We start from the raw sequence: 18,120 nt of genomic DNA, 5'->3' as shown, positions 1-18,120 counted from the left end.
CTTGTTTTAACAGTTGAAGCACTTTGATGATTCTAAACTAATGGTTGCCTATCAGAAGTCCGAAATGACATTTTCCAGAAATTACGTTTTCTCGAATTTTCATAATCTCGAAAGTATTTTTGAGAAGAAAATGTTTTTTCTTTTAAACTTAACTTAACCTAACATGACCGAACCTAATCGTGGCTTTGCGATATACATCCAACATAATATCACGAAAGAACAACAGTTTCGTTATAATTCGGTTTTCGGGGTAATGAAAATTCGAACAAACGTTATTTCGGAAAAAATAAATTTGAGTTTGTGATAGGTTGCCTTAACTAATTCTAACAGAATAATCAAATAAAAAAAAAAGACAAGGTAAGCAAATCTAAAGTGAATTAATAATAATTTCACAAATATCTGCAACTTATACAGAAAATAACTGCTATTATATATATTATTCTTTAAACAGAAAATTTGTTCACTCTGCAATTATTTTCGTACATTTGCATGACTCTGCATTTTTCCGCCATGAAACTTATTACCCATTGTGTTATTGAATGAAACATCCATCAAGTCACGGTCATGTCTATTAACTTGTCCCACAGTATTTTATCTTATGCAAATAAAGGAACTAAGCAGCTTCATTGTGTTTTCCACGTCCTTTAGGCATATCTAACGTGTTTGTCGACGACATTCCCGAGTAAATAAAGGACATTTTAACGGTTGCCTTATCACTATAGAACCGGGTTATCGAACGCGCTGTTTGATCGTCTTATCAAACTCCCCGCCTCTCACCAGTTATCTAACTAATCTACCCTCAACGATAAGCTATTTTTACTAGATTACATTCTACATGTTCTATCTCAAGTAATGGATTTTCCAAGAAGACTAAATAACTGATTATAATAATAATAGACACGTAACGCGATGAACTCAAGGTATATGATGCTTATCCAGATTACATTATCGAAACCATTATCTTCGCTATATGGAACACGATATATTAAAGAGTCATTAAGGAGTCATGACTCATACTCACACTACACAATACATAGGTATTTGTTGAAACTACTGTTTTTTTTCCCATTGTACTATGTGCAAATTACAGTAGACAGGTACATTAGTTCTTCGTGTGTAACCACTAACTCGATTAGCAAGGCCAAAAGAGTTATGCGACCTCTTTGCTTATTTTTGCAAACCTGCGAACAGGTTTTTGTACTACCAAGTAAGTATGTGTGGCCGAATGACGAAATTGGCAAAAGGTAAAAAAAATATCTAGCAAAAACAACAACGGTTCTAGTTCACAAAATAGTAATTAAGTTTTTTCTTGCATTTATTATAAATTAATTTTGTAATCATTTCAATAATATACACTATTGTCTATTCGAAGATTGCTCGTTGCTAAACAGCTATGCAAATACGAGCACGAAATAAAACCGAGAAATACATCATCTCTAAATATGATCGCGGTAAGCTGTTGTGGCGAAGGAAAACTTTGTGTTTAGACGCAGTCAGTTGACCTGCAGGCTTTGACATCGATTCTTTACGTTATTTATAAAGTTAACAGAAGGAACGGCTTGTCACGGAATACTTGGGACGTTGCCAAATTGTAAGGACTGCGTGAAATGCTTTCGGTATGTTGGTCAACGGCATTCTTGTTTATATTGTTTTAAATTACTTAAACATCAGTTCTAAATTTAAACTTATTGTTGAAATATTGTTTGTGTAGCGCGTTAATTATGCTTGGTTTTTTCCGGCTATGTTCAAGTGTTTGTTGATAAGAGCATTATGCAACATTTACATTTTAGCTCTTTAGTGTGTTTATGTTCATTATTTTATCGTGAGTTCCATTTTAGGTTATAAAATTGTTATAATGGGCATATATTACTTTAACAAAGACCATTGTTTTTATTATAACTACTTCAATCTCAAGTTTAAGATAATTTTAACTCTTCTCCCTTGATATCATATTTTCTAGAACAATAGCAATTTATTAGAGCGGAATTTATGGTAGAGGTGTTTACATTACGATAAATTTTACTTTCTTGGCAGTATTTCTATGTAGGATCATCTTCGCAAATAGTAGGTACGGGAATATTTTTCTACTTTTTCATGTTGTTTATTGTTTTCTTTGGCACGTGTCCTTTTTTAATCTTTAACCATGGTGGTATTATTATGTGTTATGTCATGTTGGATTTCAATCTATTTGATTGGTCGATTTTGATTCTATGATTATATTTATCATTACGAGCCAAAGACAAAATGTAATAACTCTACGACATATAACTACAATGTGCCATATCGTGAAGGAAAATGTTATTCTGTTTTTTACTTCATTCTCACAAATCTATAGAGATTGTTTATCGTGATTGGTATGCCATTAGACAGGGTGCGCATCGTGATTAATACCATCTGCCCTTCCTGTTGTGTTATCGTTTGGCAGGCTGGATAGACGGGTGCCACATGCAACGCCGTCAGGTGCGCTTTGTATGCCGGGGGAGACTCCCTAAGCTCCCCTCGCCCCAACCTCACACCCGCGCTCCCGTTCACTTGTTGCTACGTTGGAACTACGTCGACATAGCGAGACTGCGACCGTCTCCCCCTGCCCCCTCTCCTTCTGCCACCACTTCCCCGCGTTCAGTTCTTTGTGCGCCACTGAGGCTTTCACACGTCTGTGCTACACAACGAATCCGTTCCATACGCGTGAATCTTTGTACATAATTATACATAGCATAGCCAACTGGATTGGTGTGAGTGTGTGCAGGTGAACGCTTGACTGCTTCCATTTCCTGACCGCATTCAAGGACGACGGAGGATTACTTTTGGAGTTTCTGAGGATCTACAAATTACGGAAATCTGTGATAGTAGGTTCTACAACTGGTGATTATCTGTTTGAGAAAATTGTGTCTGCTGTTCTAAGTGATTATTTGTATTGGCCTAGTGAGATATTAGTGCTACTAGAAAACTTTCAAGATTAAATTGGATATCTTCGGATGATAAACTACATACACTAACTTACAAGTAGTGAGTATTACATTTCTAACTTATAAACGTGACATTTTAATTATTTGGTTATGGTGACATTTGAGAATTTAAAGACTAGGCCTGGAATTGATAATACATTTACGGAAGATTATATTATTAATCCTTTATAATTTAAAACTTATAGTACAGATGATGATGTCAAACTATATTTATTGAAAGCGACAATACATTACAGTGAGTTATTGAAATATATTTAAAATTTATACTACAAAGTATATACGTGTGGCAAAAACAAATTTTTGAAAACCAACGAAATAAATGGTTTTTGAGAAATTTATGTGTTAACTTAGCCAATCACAAAATGGCGGCCGTTATACCCATGTTAAATAAGGAAATATTTAAGATGACGTAACTTCTTATATCGATACTAAATCAATCAATTAAATAACCGTTGAAAATTCATATGTTCAATTTAAAGTCAATTATGTTACCGAAGTTGGTAAATTACCTTCGTGTAATATTGATGAGATAAATGGTGGAAAACTGTGTTAATTGGTTTTAGTATGTACTTGTTGCAGTAAATACATTGGGTAGACAATAATAGGAAAATGTATGAGTAGTAGTTAAGTACGCTAGTGGTTATAGTATCAAGTTATTACTCGATTGACCTTTCTTATCGCAAGTGTTATCGTTGTGCGCGTTTCTAGCAAGCATTGTTAGCGTAAACAGCGTTTCGTTATCGCTCTGAGTGATTATCGGCAGCCTTCTATTGTTTATTGTGCTTTCGATTGACCCTATGCGTTCTAGTTTTAAGATACAATTAGTCATTGTTGGATTGGGAAGAATTTGTTAAGGACGGTTGGTGAGAGTTGACGAGAGTTTAAAAATTGATATCTTACGTCTATGAAGAAACTTAACATTTGAATTCTTCAATTAAGGCCAAATTTCATTTTAGTAAAGCAAAAATAGTAAAAGTGAACACAACAATTTAAAGAGCGATGCAAAAGATTGCTCATAAGCGACATTCCTTGGAAGAGACACTACTGAAAGTGTAAATGGAAAAGAAATTGATGAGTACTGCGTGAAGCGTTTTCCAAAACCACAACCCGCTATACGCGGTCGAGAGAAACTGGAAAATAATAACTAACTTGGTATGTGGCAAGAGAATTGCTTGTAAATATTGCAGAGAAGCAGTTTTTGAAATGTGTAAAACGTGGTGGGGGAGTATAGGGTTGTTCTCTGCGGGGAATCAAGAATTCCAGTCACGACCGATCGGGACACGGCGTGAGATGCGAGAGATTACCGCCCGCCTCCGCGCTTTCAATAGCGCGATGCATTGCGCAATTTACTGCACGCGGTGCCCGTGCTCGCTCGTGATAAAACGCTACACCATCTTCCAACAACCATTGCAATCACGATCACCGATGCGCCATGGAAATGCCAGCCAATTATAATCCAAATTTACATATAAATAAATCGCAACTGCACTTGGTTGTGCACCAACGCTAGCATTTAAGGTCGCGACAGGTTACCGCAATTACCGGTCACTACTCTGGTTAACGAGCGGGAAACTGGGTTGACATTTCAAAAGCGAACGTATCTCTCGGCATCGAGGCAGTAATGCGATTAATTTAGAAAGTGAGACTCGACTGCGGTTTGCGGCGACACGACCTGTCCAATTTTGAACGATTTAACAAGTTTAACCGTTGCATAACATGCGGTATATGTAATGTCGATTTAATTACTTCCCAGCAGTACAGGGAAAGCTTTGTCGCAGTTAAATGTCAAATTAATGGTTATTGTCCGAGTGGAAGTGTTTCATTACACGGTTGGCGTGGCGACACGCTCTACTGGCTCTAACGAGATGGCTTTACTTGACTCGACAAACAAGATCGAGTAACAGACTAGTTATGTGAGATTATTGCTCTCTTTAAATTGATTATGACGTCTGCATTACTGCAATTACTCCGTTAAACTTGCATAATATCATCACCGCTTTTTTATTTAAAACTTCATTCCAAATAGTTTCACCGGCCATGAAATGCTGTTTGTATTCAGTTTTAACACTGATAACCTCTTTGTGTACCAGTATCGGCGAGCATATAAAATTTATACGAAAGACCTGATTAATAGTTTCAAGTCACGGGTTTGACTTCCTCTGAGGAGCATTGCGCTTCGCCCAAATAGGTTTGATGATTTTGACCCCTTAACCTCATCTTTTCACAAGTCGCCGTTGTAATAGAACTGAGGTGCTCAATAGATGCATTCTATTTGAATAGCCACTTAACGACCGACTCTGTATTTGTGGTTTAGTTATTCTCAGAAGAATTGCCCGTTTAGTAAATGGCACTCGAAGCGGTATTACACAAGGAATGAATTATTCAAAAGCATCGGCGTAAGTAGGTAAGTACATACGTGTACAGTTATTAAAAATCAACACTAAATAAATTTCTTGAGAAATTTAGATTTTAGTTTAAGCTATTTAGATATTTAGCATAACCTGGTATTAGTGTTTGCATGCTGTAATTAACTACGTCGACGATCTGTGCATATGCGGCGTTCGTCATATATTGGTGCCACGGGGCACCAAGCCTTGCAGCAGGCCTTTCATGAACAATTTAAATAGCGGGCAGAATTTACTGCCGTCGGCGGCGTGAGACGTCGACCACGCTTCGTTGGGCCTCTATGTCAACTTTTTGTCCTTCCTTCCCATTCGATCTAATGAAAAGCTCTCTCTCCGGTTCCGCCTTGACGTTTGTCTTGTCAATCAGCCGGCTGTCCGCCGTTACCGCACTTCCTCTACAAGTTATTTGTTACTCCATTGTTCCCGCCCGCTGATCACCGTCGCATTGTCTCACTACTTTTGTTTACATTCGCTCAATAGTCCTTTGTTTGTAAAGAGACAGGTTTGTTTTCTCCTACGCGTGTTACTTTTGATATTGTAAGCAGATAAGCATGTTTCATATTCTGTTATCGTATGTTGTTGTTTACTTAAATGAATATCAGCTATTGGTACATTTGTAAGCTATCGAGAAATACTATTATTTTCACTTGTTCCAGTATAATGCACATTACTACGCATTACGTCAGTTCATTTGTTTCGCGTGCGATAAGATTATCGATTATTTTAGTTCGTTCCAATGAAATATTTGCAACTTCAAGGCTTTAAGTGTCCACCTTAATGAGGGCTTGGTTTTATATTTAGTTATCGGTAGAATTATTTGCGTTTAAATGATAGTTACCATGTGGTATCTCGGCAAGGTTTACGGGAAAACTCCTTGGCATTACACAGTTACGGTATTCTTAATCGGGCGTCCATAACAGGAAAGAATGCGGCCCGCCCCCTCTGCCGTCATTGTAATGCTGTGTCGCAGAATTCACCGCAACCGGTTCCATGAGTAATCGTGTAGTGCATTAAATATGGCCGACGATGGTGAGTCGTGGCTGGCTGACAGGCTAGCAGCACATTATCATGTCATTATGCGGTTCGCGATGAGATCTCCCACCGCACGCAGCTCGGTAATACCCAGCTGTAGGCGTACAATCGCCAATTTCTTAGCTCTTTATTTTTGTTATGAATAATTTTATATACAATTATGTAAATGCGGATCCTCGTTAACAGTTCCCTCATTAAAATTCCATTGTTGCTCGACCGACACGCAGGCTCGCTTCTTTTGTTTACGTGTCGCGTACAATTTCGTATTTACACCTTTAATTTATTCAATTATGCTTTAATCGGTTTCGGATGTTTGGTTTAGTAAATTGGCAATATCGCACGACTTACAGCAAGTTTTTTTGTCTTGTTAGGCAAATGGGCGCTTGCTTGAATGATTGCGTGCTGCGTTTCGTATTAATTATTTTTTATAACATCAATTTCATCTGCTTCATAAGCAGTGGAGTGTTAATTGTCTTCAAGATAGTGAATAAATTCTCGTTCGTATCACTAGTTTTACTATTAACACGTATCGAGCATGCAAATTACCTACTGCTCTACAACATTGTTATAATAATAACGGTCTACTTAAAATTTATGTAATTAAAAATATGGCTTAAATCTTGTATCAACAATCATCATTCATAAGTTAACATATATGACGTTTGTTAGTGACAGGACGTCCGCGCTTTTAGCATATTTGCCCTCGTTCTGATTTCACGCCAAATTTTGTCCAACGGCGCGGGCGCAGGTTTGCTGGCTACCGGCCAAACGTCATTCACGTGTGGCACGCCGCCGCGACCATGTTTTGGCAAACATGTTTCTTCCACCCACACCACTCAATCTCTCTCACCTTCCTGTTCCGGTTCGCAACACTAGTAATAAACATGCCACAACTAAACGTGACTCCGATAACTAATTCTTGTCACGCATTTTAGCTCCAAGGCCGACAGTCTTCACTCGTGCAACTGTGAAAGTGCTTCATGCAATAATTATCAACTGCGTCAAGGTTTACGAGTAAAAACAGTCCTTGTTAAATTGCAATGAACGTTACGCGATTATCTGATCTTTCGCACTTGAAACATCTGATATAGATTTACTTAATAAGTTCAATACCGTTGAAATTAGCATTATTATTTAGTTTATGGGAAAATCAATGAAATAGCACCTTAATTTCCTTTACGTGTCAATGTCACGTTAAATGTATGTGGCACTTTTCATAACGGAGCCTTAAATTTTGAATGGGTGACATCTACAATGTATTATGGATTCACAAAGGAATATTTGTTCTCATATTCAAGTTAACGTAACACAGTAGAGATTAATACTCAGGTGAAGGATATTGTTCGCATACAATAAATAGTTTTAAAAAGTCGTGGGTGTAGTGTGAATGAGCTAGAGACAACTTTGGCTGTTGACAAAAATGATATTCGATCCAACTGAAATACTGACGTCTGGTGTTGGTGATGATCCAGTATGGAAACTGATTTCGTTGTGAAAAGTACTTATTACAAGTCATTCAATGGATGATAGTGACGTTAAACAAACTATAAAGGACTGGATTCTATTTTAGTTATAGTTCGTCGAAATTGTGGTGACGCATTGAATTAACTCTTGTCTTGTTTTGTTACAGGTACTCAGGATAGTGTGAGTGCGAGTGGTGATGTCGCCGAGTCCAGTGAACAAAACAAGTGCGTAAAGCCGGAGGAAGTGAGCCAACCGGAGTGCCCAGTGGGTGTAAGTGAAGGTGAAGTGAAGAGTGAAGTGAGTGCGGGCGCGGATGGTGTGGCCAGCGCCGTGGCCTCCGAGGAGGACGACTGTGTGATAGTGTGTGCGCGCGATGCGGACGAGAGGTCCGACTCCGGCGTGAGCGGAGTGCGCTCCGGGGGCTCCGCCAGCTCGGTGGAGGAGCGCGAGTGGCGCGGCATGGCGCACGGCTACGGCGGAGGCCCGCCGCCACCCTTGCTACATCTCCCGCCGCCGCCACCCTCCATCTACGCTAGCGACCTGCTCTGGAAGCAGCGCTACCCTCCGCCCCTGCATCCGCCGCTGCACCATGCCATCGCCGACGACTATCTGGCCGCGGCGGCCACCTTCGACAGAGAGAGACATGAAAGACTGCTACGGTGAGTTACCAAATACGTGTAGATTCCGAATCACATCACGCAGTCACATAACACTCAACACATATTGGCGTTGTTTCAAAATTTACGACACCCAACAACAAATTTAGTACAAGGTAGGTAAATTATGAGTTACGTCGGACTTGTAAACGGCAATTCAGAGAATTTGAGGTATACAGTACAACTGTTGTTTTTCCTTAAATGCTTATTTCTATTTATTTTTTGGTGAGTAGCATAAAGGACGTACTTATGTACGGTAATAAATATCGTACACGTTATTTTTATAACTGATTATTTCATAAAATTGTATTTATTTATCTTTGTCATTATGATAACTATGTCTAACAAAGTTGTCATTATTCCGTCGTAAAATGAATGATAACAGATGACTGATTTGGTAAGACCGCTGTCGATATATAAATTTGATAGAATAATTAGTTATTAAAGTACATTACACTTGGTTTATTGTTCATGTCACCGCTCTCATGAATCATGGTTGGCTATAAAACGTGCAAGTTCGTAACAAATTGCCTATAGTCACGGTAGTAATTCAAATTACTTTTTATCAAACGCTATAAACATACTTTTAGTACGTCTACGATGTACAAATTCATAAATCATGTATAGTTATTTATTTTTTATTTTTTATGTATTGTTTAATTTGCTACTTTAAAAAGAAATCACTGTGTTGCAAAGTTATCGAAAATGGAATTTTCCAAATGTATGTTCAGTATACAAAGATCAAATATACGCAAGGAAATAAATCCTTCGATCCGACTAGATTCAAACCAGCATCTGTTGCCTCGCCGTGGCTACCGTTCTTACCAACTGAGGTACAGATCGAATCAGCAGATGTTACGAATTTCTGTATGTGTTATTTTTTTATACCAAGTGAAGGGACGAACAAGTCGTGCAGTTGCAGTGCCACTCAGAGCTTTAAATCCCAAAGATCTGATTGGTACTGCTACTGCGCCCGTCATCTTGAGACATAAGTTGAGAATTAGTCCCAAGTGCCTATAACTGCACCTGCACCCACTCTGCAAAACCGGAACGCAGTAATTGTTGGTGTAAGTCTTTGTATTGGATGTAACCGTGTTAAAATCATAGGAATTTTTCTTTGCATTTCTATACCTCCAATGAACACTACGCCTACTAAATTTTTGGACATTTTCACTTTTATTTTTGTTTCTTTTTTTCCACAAAATTAGTTTTTTTGTGTTTTTTTTTCGAATTTTGTTTTTTGTCTTTCTTTTTAACAAAATTCGGGGAGCATAATATTAGTAAATAAATATAGCTGTTTACAAAAATTCATTGTGTAAAATGTTCATTGGAGGTATCGATTTGTTCGATCTTTGTATCAATAATAATAATAATGCTTGACGTGTGTCCGTGTGTGGTAACAACCTTTACACGTTTAGTCTGCTTCGTAATCGTCAAAATAGTCGTTGACCTACAATTAATTCTATTATCGGAAATGCTATTCTCACTTTGTAATCGGTGTAATTGACCATTGAACGTAAATTTTATACAACCGATTTTATACAACAAACGTCTGAATAGGTCGCAAGTTTCGTTTGTTTGGGACGTTCACTAATTCCTTATGTAAATCTACTTGGGTAGGTATTAATTTGTTTTTATATACGGACATCTGTTTATATTTGTTTTTTTTAATTGGTTGGTTGGATTTCTCGATTTTTTGTGCAATTTATTACTTTGCTATTATATGGTAAGCATTTATTGTCGTCTAATTCAGAATAGTAAGAATTTTCACCATTTTTTGTCTTACTTTCTAATCACAGTCATCAAACGTTTATCAACTTATACGAGTGTGTATTTAACAATGTTAAGGTTGAAACTCGCGTGTAAAATTCACTATGTACAAATATAATAAGTACATTTTTGTACAGTGGATTTACGACTTTTTAATAATTTTGATTATGTAGAAATATGTATATGTTGTATATACCTACTCACCCAAATGTTTGACGTCGGTCTTTATACGTCACTCTTGCGTTTGTTCGTGTAAGTATATGTTTATTTTAGTTTTTTGTGTACAATCGTAAATAGGAAACGCATATAATAATTATTGTATGTCAATTTTTTATTTGTGAAATTGAATTAAAATCTTAGCATTTTTGTTCTTTGGTCCTTGCAAATACATTTTTCTTTATTTTCACTAAAAATCACGTTACGTAATGTCGGCATAACACACATAAGAGTAGGACTAAACTTAACTGTGGTTTAGAATTAAGAGAGAAATGTTAATCGTTTTAGTAGATGCAAAAGTAAATGTAGAAAAGATATTTCCCTTTTTCATGTCACAAAACGGTGGACGTTTTCCGCATGATCGACACAAAATTACAATTTGCGTATTTTTACATTTAGTTTTATATTAAAGCACCAGTACATTTTAATAAAATTTACATGATTTCAACGTTTTAATTATTATACCAACGATTAAAACAATTTTAAAATATATGTACATCCATGGAATATAAATAGAAAATAACGAAATATATTTTGAATGTCATTAATATAACGATGCTTAAGTGTCACAACATACAGCTTATAAATCATAATGTAGCAATAAACTTGTTAAAAAATACCTTAATAGGAAGGGGACTTCATTTTATGAAAAGGAAACGTTAAATAAAATCGACACCCAAAATAACAGCGTTGAGTTAGCTTACTCAGTTAATTCAGGGCCATCTTCATTACCAAGTTTTTTTTGCAATAGATTAAATTACTTCCGTTGACTTATGATTCTTTACTGTTTTTAGTTTCATAAATATTTTTTAGTTACAATAATATATTATCTAACAGTAACGACCTTTCCGTGTTTAATTATAAATACACTACTTACACTTAACTTAATCAAATCCCTAATTTGTTATTGATGACTGCAGTACAAAAATAATGTTGACTTTACAACGTATTGTGTTCCTATCGATACGATTATTGTTGTACGTTACCGTTAAGTACACTATACGTAATTATTCTCAACTGTTTGAATCGCTTCAGCATAATACTATTCATATGCAACGGCACAGTTCATAAAATTTACGTGAATTCTGTTCTATTTTTAAGTTCGAATATTTTCTGAATTACGTTGGTGGTTTATTTAAACAAATCGCTAGTACTTATTAATTACCTTGTAATGAATTTGTATAGATTGACTAAGTGAAGCTTTTCGAAGAAGTCCCGTCATCAATTCAAGTTACGACATCCGTGACCCAGCGGTTAGCACCGTGGGCCCTAGATGAGGACCGGGGCTCAGTTTCCGGTAGGACCAATTTGGGAAACGAACAAACTAGTTCTGGTCTGGTTTGTCTGGGTAAAAATTCATTTCTATGTAAATTAATATAAGTAAAAGGAATTTTACACTTTTATAAATAAATATTATTGTTATATATTTATGTTTATGATAACCCGTTTGTTGAATATCATAATTATTAATACAAAGATCGAACACAAAGGAAAATTCCTTCGATCCGGCTGGAATCGAACCAGGGACCCCGCCATACCGGGGCTATCGCTCTCCCAACTCAAGTACGGAACGAGTAAGTAGACCTGAACAATTTCTCTATGTGCTTGTTGCAAATTGTTGTTTTTGGGTTTAACGACCCTAGAAATAATTTAATGCGATTTCTAGGCGTGCGTTTTCTTATTATAAAACAAATAACTGTTTGCGTCGAAGGTCAATTGACCTCATTATTTATTCTGCGTTAATAATAGAAATAATCTTTGAAGACCTACACTCTCATCTATCATTCACTGTTTAAGGCAATTATCCATTAGAATACTATTGGTAATACGTACAAAGTATACTTTAGAAAAAGCTTTTCGTCGTGTTCTTAATAAAACCTAAAATAAATTTCGCGAATAATAAAAGAAGTCAAAAAGTCATGGTAGCCTAATTGTTTGACCAACCACGACTCAGCCACGGCGCAAAGGTCGTGCTTTCGAATCCGGGCTTGTATCTCGTGAGTTTTCGAAATTTACGTGCGTTTAATTTTAAATTTACCATAAGCTTTTCGGTGAAGAAAAACATCGTGACGAAACCTGCACACATCTGCAAAACATTTTAATGATGTGTGTGAAGTTTCCAATCCTCATTGGAAACCGCATGGGAACTACAGCCATGTGCCCAGCAGTGACATTATTATAGGCCAACTATTTTAAAAGAAATACTGTATAGCAATTAAATATAATATAATTGTATAACATCGGAGCAATTACTATATTTTTAATAACAATCACAGAGTAATTGCTGGTTAAACGAGAGTTACGAGATAATTTCCATACATGTTTGTGCGTTGCAATAATCAGTGGTATACGTATTCTTAAAATAGGTTTGTAATAAATAATATTTATTTTTCGTCTACGTATTTGTTATGCGAGCTGGTTGTTCGGCACTTTTATGTAAATATAGCGTACTCAATTTTACACTGACTGTGTGGACGGTGCTTATTATAAGTGGCTTAGAGTTAATTTAAATCCGAATCGTAAACCTGAGTGAGCCATTCCACTTTCACTCTTTTTTTGAACTGCAAATGGAAAAGCTATCCATATTAGTTACATTTGTTAAAGAAAGAGCCTTGCGAAAGAGTTCGTCCAGGGAAGTACTGCTTTAGTGTGAGTGGCACTGCAACTACTGTGGACAGGTCGTTTAGCCCCAGCTGCATGATTTGTTCGTCTCGTCACTTGGAATCAAAAAATAACTTTTTGATGTAGCTTGCGTTCTCATCGCGACATACGTTTTTTTTCTATTATAAAAGTGCACGAAAAATTTATAATGTTTTTAACTACAGGTTTTTCAAGTATAGAGTTCAACGCGAATGTTCTAAATATTTGGAAAATACATTGGACAGGTAAAAGAGAAACCATAAATACTTCACGTCTTGCGGTGAAGTGCATTAAAATCACTCTAAGTGCAAATAGAATTAGCAGACCTTGTTATACACTACCGTTTATAGTGACAGTTCGCGCCTTTACAATGAAAGTGACCCAAATAAAAAAATGAATAAAATAAGTTTATACCATAAAACGACTTTAAAAATCATTGTTCTCAAGGTTGTTAATCTGAAACTGCCCTATTAAAGCTCGAATAGCACCACAGAACAATAAATACAGTATAAGTGGTTAGTTAGCGTCCTACACGTGCCAACTATAGGTTTCGAAAGACCTATCTGAGCTCAGTACACCATTTTCGCTTTGCATGCATGGTTGTGTCGTTCTTTCGCGCAAATTCTCTAAGATCCTAGAAAAATGCCTTACTGTCTTGAAGTGCAAAAATGATAGCCGCATCAAAAATATTACTCGCGGTGGTATTTCATATCATCGGAAAATCTTACATTAATACATTTTCAATTTTCTGTTTATCGAAATAGTTTGTTAGTTACAAGAAACGAAAGTAAAGCTTATACCCCTGCAATATGGTCGCTTCTTGTTTGGAGAATTACATTAATAAGTCCAATGCGTCGTGGCTCAGAAATTAACCGCTAAGATGGCAAGACATTGATAGAAATTTCAATATAATATCAAAACGTCGTAACTTGTCTATTATTAGTATTGAACTTTCAACGATATGCCAACAGAGTAAAGTTTAAATTATATTAACAATCCAGAAATTGTTATTTCTTTTTAAATTTAAAACTACGACCAATCTATATCATGATTTTGTAGTGTTTCAAATTAAGAATGTGTGAGTTTTGGCGACATCGGTCCTGATAGTAATCGAGGCCTAACTAATACTTCCATTGTTTTTTTCTTCCGTGAATAGCACTGATCCACTATGTGGGTATCTTTCATTTTGTTCCTTCACTTTGAAAATGCCACTCACGCGTCAAAATATCAACGCCGCATTTAGTGTTGAATCTGCATTTACAAAGACAGCACGTAGTCACTGTTAGCAATTGAGCCATTTTCGTTCCTTAATATGTTTTTAAAAATCATAAAATTTTGACAAACGCGACTTACTTTATTACTTTAAGGGCTTTCTTTCACAATAAAAACAATTTAATCTTGATAAAATTAAAGAGACTTAATTCTTAATACGTAATTATAACAAAAGAGTTCAAAAAAAGGGCCCTTATGGCGACTAGTTTTTGTAAATTATGTTTTTAAATTGTTAAATATTAATATAATCAAAAACAATTTTTGCAGTTGAATGTGTTGAATGTGTTGTGAAGTTGAATGTTTCATTCCAAGACTAACAAGGCACAAAGTAGTACTTAAGAATAATAAATTAAATTGTATGAAATGTCACAACTTCAAATCTTATTTTACGTATTCCCGAAAAGTTAAAATTTTGTATTGAGTTATTTTCATTGTAAAGGTGCCAGTTGTCTGTAGCGTCCGCGTAAATGTGTCAAAATGTTATATAGCGCTTTGTATCGCGCCACTGGCGGTCACAAGGATTAACATTTTGTATACCAATATTATACGGTGTCGCTACCGACAATTGAATTTTAGAAATTTGCTTTGTTTTCTAATTATGTATAAATCGGACTTTAAAAATTATATGGATTGTGAATTCTATATATTCTTTGCCAATAAATAATTATACTGTGTCACGTAACATTTAAAGACAAAAATATATTTTTTCAATATGTAAAAACCCTTAAACTTCTAAAGAAATCGGCAATTCTATTACAAATAAATGCAATAAAGGTAGTCATAATCTATAACAGCGTCAAGATGATAGCAATAATAGTTGCTGATATAAACAACCATGACGTGACGTACAGCGGTGATACCGAAGACTCATCATGAGGTTTCTTTTTTAACGCCTACGTACGAAACATTGTCAATAAATATAACTACCAATAAATGCCAAGAACATTTGAATTTTTGAAAAAGGAATTTATCTATTGTATTAGTTCATTTATCGATTATATTTTTGATCACGTTCCATAGTGTACTAGTCCTTAATAAATATTATACTATACTACTCTTACATCTATTTTGTCTATATCTTTTGAAATTATTTACATTTCTACAACACTACATCTATTTGCAACTAAATTTAAAAAATACCAAGTTTGATCATGCCGTGTCGTTTTCGTGTATAAATTAAAAAAGATTAAATGAACGTCACCAATTTGGGAATTGAAGAAAGAAAAATAAATTTGGTGTAAGTCAAGGTCAATGACGTAATGTCACCTGATTTCATTTGAATAACAACTCGTTTAGTTCAGCTTTATTTTTGAACAATGCACTTCGATTGTTATCTTTAAGATAGGTAGAGTTGCGTTTGGCTAGGTTTGTTTTTACTTTTGCGAAATTCGTCGCTGTAATGACAAACAACGCTATCTACAAATGGATAATACTACCACCTACTTCTGAGTAACTTTGTTTACTATCTGTCTGGGATATTTCTAACAGCAATAAATTATTTTTTACATAGTTTTAGGACATAAAATTTACTCTTTTTTTATCGTTATTAACTTTACAATTATCTGATTTTAAATAGTGCAGTATTTTTCCATCACTTGGAGAATATTATCTAAAAAACAGTAATGTTGTTCAACATTAATGCGATTTAGGAAGAACTGAACTAAACTGGTCACAAGACCGTTAAATAGTCTTAAATATTTTTTAATCAGGTATATTTTAAGGCTTCGTTTGATTCGATCAATGGAATGATTTCTTGTTTTTTACCAACCAAAAAAGGAGGAGGTTCTCAATTCGCCTGTATTTTTTTGTATGTTGCGCGATTTCTCTGACTTTTACTTTTATTGGAAAAGGGGTACCTCCTTAATGGTCTCATTCAAATTCATTGAAGAAGATATTCCACCTCTCAAGGGTGGCACATTAGGGGATGAATCCGATTTATTGATTTTCACCCACTTTACGTAACCGATTTCAATAATTCATATTATATCAAGATTCAAATAAAATTTGGCATGTAAGTCGAATGAAGATAAAACAGCGAAAACCTTATAAGAATTATTATTTTGAGGTAGGTTTTTTTATAAAAAAAGTTATAATTATGATATTTATAATGGAATCTGCGAATGCTGTTACAATAGCTTTCGAATCCGATTATGTATTTATTTACAATAAATTAATTGCTAGAACGAAATATGTAGCTGCGTTTAGTAGCAGCAGAGATCCTTGTGACAGAGTTCTTCCAAGGGAAGTACTGTCACCCTACCTATTTGGCGCCAATGAGAAATGTGTGCATTACTGCGTTCCAGTTTTGAAGAAGCACTTGGTGGCGATGCAACTCCGCCGTCATTGTTATAACTAACGCATTTGCATTTCGGTAACTCTCGAGATATTGGCATTTTTTTTTAATATGAGTTGTAAGAAATGTCAATGACGCTGAATTTGCTTATAAATAAAACTGAAACTAAGTAAGATGTTAAAAAAACCGATTACAGAGGGTTGTTGATCTTGTTTCGCTGATCCCAGGTGTGTTTATAACTCAATAGTCACTCTATCGCGCGTGATCATGAGCGTACGGGATTGCGCGCGGGAACGATGCACGCGCAATCGTGCGCGATTACATGTTTGACATTTTTTAAGCTAATGTTCTTTCACGCGCGATTACTCGTGTTCGTTTTATAGGTTAGCGGAGCGTCCGGGTATAGGTTAACAGCGCGGGATATACCGCGTGAAACTGGTGCGTGTTGGAGTGCGCGATTGCGCGCGCGACTGATGGACGCAATCGCGTGGCCTTTCCCTTTTCTTTCCAACGTCTTTACACGTGGAGTGTCTGTGTAAAAAGTGTCGATTACGTTAGTCATGATAAGGAGGGGCAGAACTGCAGTCAACAGGCGTGTCGCTTACCACCGGGCGTACGACATGTTCGTCCCGTCACTTGGTTTCATAAAAACAGGTAACTAAGTAGAAAACATATTTTATGGAGATTCGGAGATATAAAAGTATTAGTTATTTTGAAGTCGCAAATTTCTTTTTACTTATAATACAAAGTGACTGACCTAACCAAACGTGCGGAGTAGTAAGCAATCTGTATAGCGTAAAACGGTGCTGAGACGTGGAGGCTCTCCTAAGGAGGGGGCTGTGTACAGAATGGGAGTTTTAGAGAGTTCCGAAAGAAGCGAACTAAGGCCCAAGCCGAAGGAGATCGGATAGGGGAGCTAAAATGGAGTTAGGGGGGACATATTACGAGTTGTGGTGATGACAAGCGGAGTAAGTCGACAACTTGAATGGTGGCCAAGAATTGGTTACGGAAATGTGACATGTGTTTCATTGAGATAGATAGATGACATTGTCAACGTCGCAGACTGTGAGTGATTGAGACTGAGAATTAATGCGCACGGCACCAATTAAGGGAGCCAGTGGCTGAAGTCAGGTTGTGGATGATGACAGTAAAATTTAATTCACAAGTGAACATTTAAATGCAAAGTAACAATTGTAGTGAAAACCAAACGTACGTGTTAAATATTCAAAGGTAACATAAAAATTACTGAGTAATACTAAACATACTCTCGAATTGTGTATAGGGTCTTTATCTTTATCTTATACATCATTATACGAACATCACGGACTGTTACGTCTCCAAAGTACGTGTTGGGAATGTTAAGTAATCTAAGCACTTTTTTAAAAGACTTATTACTGTGAACTTTA

At 36.0% G+C, this 18,120-nt stretch overlaps 1 protein-coding gene across 3 annotated transcripts in view; it reads left to right on the top strand.

Annotated features, from left to right (window-relative positions):
- Positions 1-18,120, top strand: part of LOC113229599 (lysine-specific demethylase 3A-like) — a 221,191-nt gene that overhangs the window by 192,271 nt on the left and 10,800 nt on the right. For all 3 annotated transcript variants that reach the window (XM_026463254.1, XM_026463253.1, XM_026463255.1), the window contains one exon: positions 8,034-8,526. In XM_026463254.1, the coding sequence (XP_026319039.1) occupies positions 8,034-8,526 (493 nt within the window). The remainder of the gene's footprint in view (positions 1-8,033; positions 8,527-18,120) is intronic.

This window comes from Hyposmocoma kahamanoa, unplaced genomic scaffold (assembly GCF_003589595.1).
Source record: "Hyposmocoma kahamanoa isolate Upper Pololo Valley unplaced genomic scaffold, ASM358959v1 62, whole genome shotgun sequence".
Classification (NCBI taxonomy): Eukaryota; Metazoa; Arthropoda; class Insecta; order Lepidoptera; family Cosmopterigidae; genus Hyposmocoma; species Hyposmocoma kahamanoa.
The sequence above is the reverse complement of the archived record's forward strand: the minus strand, read 5'-3'. Positions and strand labels throughout refer to the sequence as shown.